At 39.3% G+C, this 3234-nt stretch overlaps 1 protein-coding gene across 1 annotated transcript; it reads left to right on the forward strand.

Annotated features, from left to right (window-relative positions):
* Positions 1-430: 430 nt before the first annotated feature.
* LOC105794763 (zinc finger protein GIS3) lies at positions 431-1454 on the forward strand. The gene has a single exon (XM_012624070.2). It carries the CDS (start codon positions 589-591, stop codon positions 1303-1305), a length of 717 nt encoding a protein of 238 aa, XP_012479524.1. The 5' UTR covers positions 431-588; the 3' UTR covers positions 1306-1454.
* Positions 1455-3234: the final 1780 nt, after the last annotated feature.

The raw sequence follows: 3234 nt of genomic DNA on the forward strand, positions 1-3234 counted from the left end.
AAACCTTTTCCATCTACAGCAAAGTGGTCCAGATCACACCCCCTTACCTCCTATCTGTTTTCTAACCTAATTGCTTCACGTTCTCTACAAAAGTTCCCATTATATTAAGAACCTCCCACAATTGCTTTTTGGGTACCCATTTTCTCTCAAATGATGCTCCCTATTTAAAATAAATAAATAAAAATGGACCAATTCAATCATTTTTATCTTGTATGTATAAATATAAACAAGCTTTATAAAGACCCCCAAAAAAGAAAATAAATGCAACGCAATGCATTGATGAAGTAACAGTATCAAATTAGAGAAATAGGTACTCTAAGCGAAGACAAGGCTTGGGTGAGGGTCCCAAGTCAAGTGTTCTCGGGTCGTGTCGTGTTCCCTAATACTCTCTTTTTCTTTTTCCCCCTTGGGATATCCGAAATCTTTCTCTTTCATCCTAAGTTGTACTGTTCATGTTCTACAAATCCTTTTTTTTTTTTTTATCATGTATATATACCCCCACACATGCAACTCTTCCCCTTACATTACATTACATTGAACTACTAAACTATCCTTCTTCATTTCTCTTTCTATTTTTCTCTAGTTAACATGGCAGAGTTAGAATACCAAGCTAATACCAAAACCAACAGCGCCACTACTGCACGTCTAAAGCTCTTCGGCTTCAACGTCCCAGAAGATGATGATGTTTTGGAATCCAGCACCACCAAAGATCCATCATCAGGGTCTTCAGAGCCAGGTGGCTTCCCTGCTCCTGGTGACCGCAAATACGAGTGTCAGTATTGTTGCCGTGAGTTTGCTAACTCTCAAGCTTTAGGAGGTCACCAGAACGCTCATAAGAAGGAAAGGCAACAGCTCAAGCGTGCTCAACTTCAAGCCACTCGAAGCGCCGCGGTTTCGTTTGCTAGGAACCCTATCATCTCTGCTTTTGCTCCTCCACCGCATCTCTTAGCGTCGGCTACACCCGTCGTGGTGCCAGCTGCGGCGGGACCGTCTTGGGTTTACTTGCCACGAGGAGGGCCACCTCCTTTCCACGTCTCACATGGCTGCGTGATTCCGAGCGCTGGTGGTGGAGGAGGCGGTGGTGGAGTGGGGAGGGGGCCAGCGGGGGTGCCTTATGGTGGTGGTGGTGGTTTGGGGGATCCGGGCGTAAGCGTTGGCCCCCAAGTGATGCAAGGTGGGGGCCACCATGGACGGGGTGTTGATGGACCCTCGTTGCGTAGGTTTTCAAAGGGAGATGGTGGCCCCAGTTTTGATGATGCATTGGGCTTAGATTTGCACCTTAGTCTTGCTCCAGCCAGGCCTTGACTCGGTCTTTAGTGTTTGGGATCTTTGTACATTTTCAAACAATTTTATTTTTTTATTTATTTTTTTCAGGGAAATTATTTGTTTCACTTGCACATAACTTTTTTTTCCCTTTTCTTAAAGTTATATAACCACTTAACTTTCCTCACCAATTTTAATTTTGTATATTAAGATCTAAATTTAGAATAAAAACTTCATGTATGTAACTCAATTTTCCTCACCAATATCAATTATCTTAAACATCTAAATTTAGAACCAAAACTTTCATCCATATGAGTTAATAGCTTCTTCCCTACTATTATTCTATGTAGGTAAATAAATTAAAAGCTGAAATTCCAGCAACGAAAAATAGGAGCCTAAATAATTAAAAAAGGATGGAAGCAGTGAGGCACATTTGACATTAGACAAATTGTGTCCGTACCTTACAATATATATGCAATTAATGTGGTTTATCAAATGAACCACACCCTACAGCTTCACTGGTTGGTTGGTCATTGATGAGTAATGTCGAAAGGTAACACCACACTTTGTCTCTTCCAGCTCCCCTCAAGGAAGCTTATGTGTTAATTTTAAGCTATTTACAGAGAATCTGCGTCTGCTAACTTGGTGAGGTGGGGGAAAATGGGGACTTAAATTGGAAACATAATCACCATCCAATCAAGCTCAGTTGTTGTTATACAATATGACTTCTATTATTGATCTCTTGCCAATTAGAAACCTTAATTTGCAACCAACAGGAATGGTCTTGAATTGTGTTGTGACACTGCTGTCAGCATTTCCTAGCAACAAAGTTAATTAGCCAATTGCCCCCCAACTTAATGGCAATTGATAAAGAAAGGAGTCTAAGTTCTTGGAACCACTAGGGGTTCTCTCTCTGTGTGTCTTTCTAATGGATTTAAGCTGGGTTGCAACTTGAAGCCATTATCAGTATCTTTTCAAACTTTTCAAGTCGAGATCTATGTCTTAAATCATCTCTAACCTGAAAGAATACAATAACAGTTATGTTGTCAGTGTGAGTACAAACAAGACATGTTAAAGTGAGTTTGATAAAGTCTTAATTTGCTTAAAAAAGAAAGGACCAATTGATGGAGGTGCAAACACATGAAGCATGCATGCAGGCCTGTTTCTCCTATACAAGCTGTTAACACTTTTTTACTCTCAGGACTCTCCATCTAGTTAGTTTTGATATTAGAGCATCATTATTACTCTTTACTTTTCTTACATGTAGCATTATTTTTATCCAATCCCCAATTCATGTTTTTTATATATATAAAATTTATTTCTTGTTGCAAGGACAAATTAAGTAACCCGGTGGTTGGTTTTCCTTTGGAAGGTGAGATATTATTACAGAACTTGTGCACTTCTTAGTCCCAAGAACTCCAACTAACCATTTGATAGTTTGTTGGTGTTTTCTTTTCTCTCAAGTTGACTAGAAGATGATGAAAAATGGGACCCCATTACATGCAAATCCAACCCATATTTCTTCATCTCCCCCACATTTTTGAAATCAGCAGCTGCAACCTTAGTGTCTGAAAATGCCTGGAATAATTATTAATTTAGGATTTAAATATTTAAGATCTCTTCAGTACTGTACTGATTAATAGGTTGAGAGAGATGAGGAATAAAATAAATGAATTTGGTTGAGAAAACAATGGGATTCTTATAAATCGGCAACTAAGAGCTTGTGGGGAAAGAGAAGCTTACGTGTAAGCACTTAAGCAAAGATAATGAATGGCAAAGCCACCTAATGCATCATCCTAGGGTTTGTCCACTAACTTAAAACAGCTGATTAAACTAAATTATAAATTGGTCAAAAGGGCAGGTGGTCACCCCCAAAATCATACTTTTTTTTCGGTGCAAAGTTAAGTTTAGGATCTTAAAACCTTTCAACATGTCCATAAGGTCGGTGACAGGTCTTCTCCTCATCATCCA

The sequence above is a fragment of the Gossypium raimondii genome, chromosome 3 (genome assembly GCF_025698545.1).
Source record: "Gossypium raimondii isolate GPD5lz chromosome 3, ASM2569854v1, whole genome shotgun sequence".
Lineage (NCBI taxonomy): Eukaryota > Viridiplantae > Streptophyta > Magnoliopsida > Malvales > Malvaceae > Gossypium > Gossypium raimondii.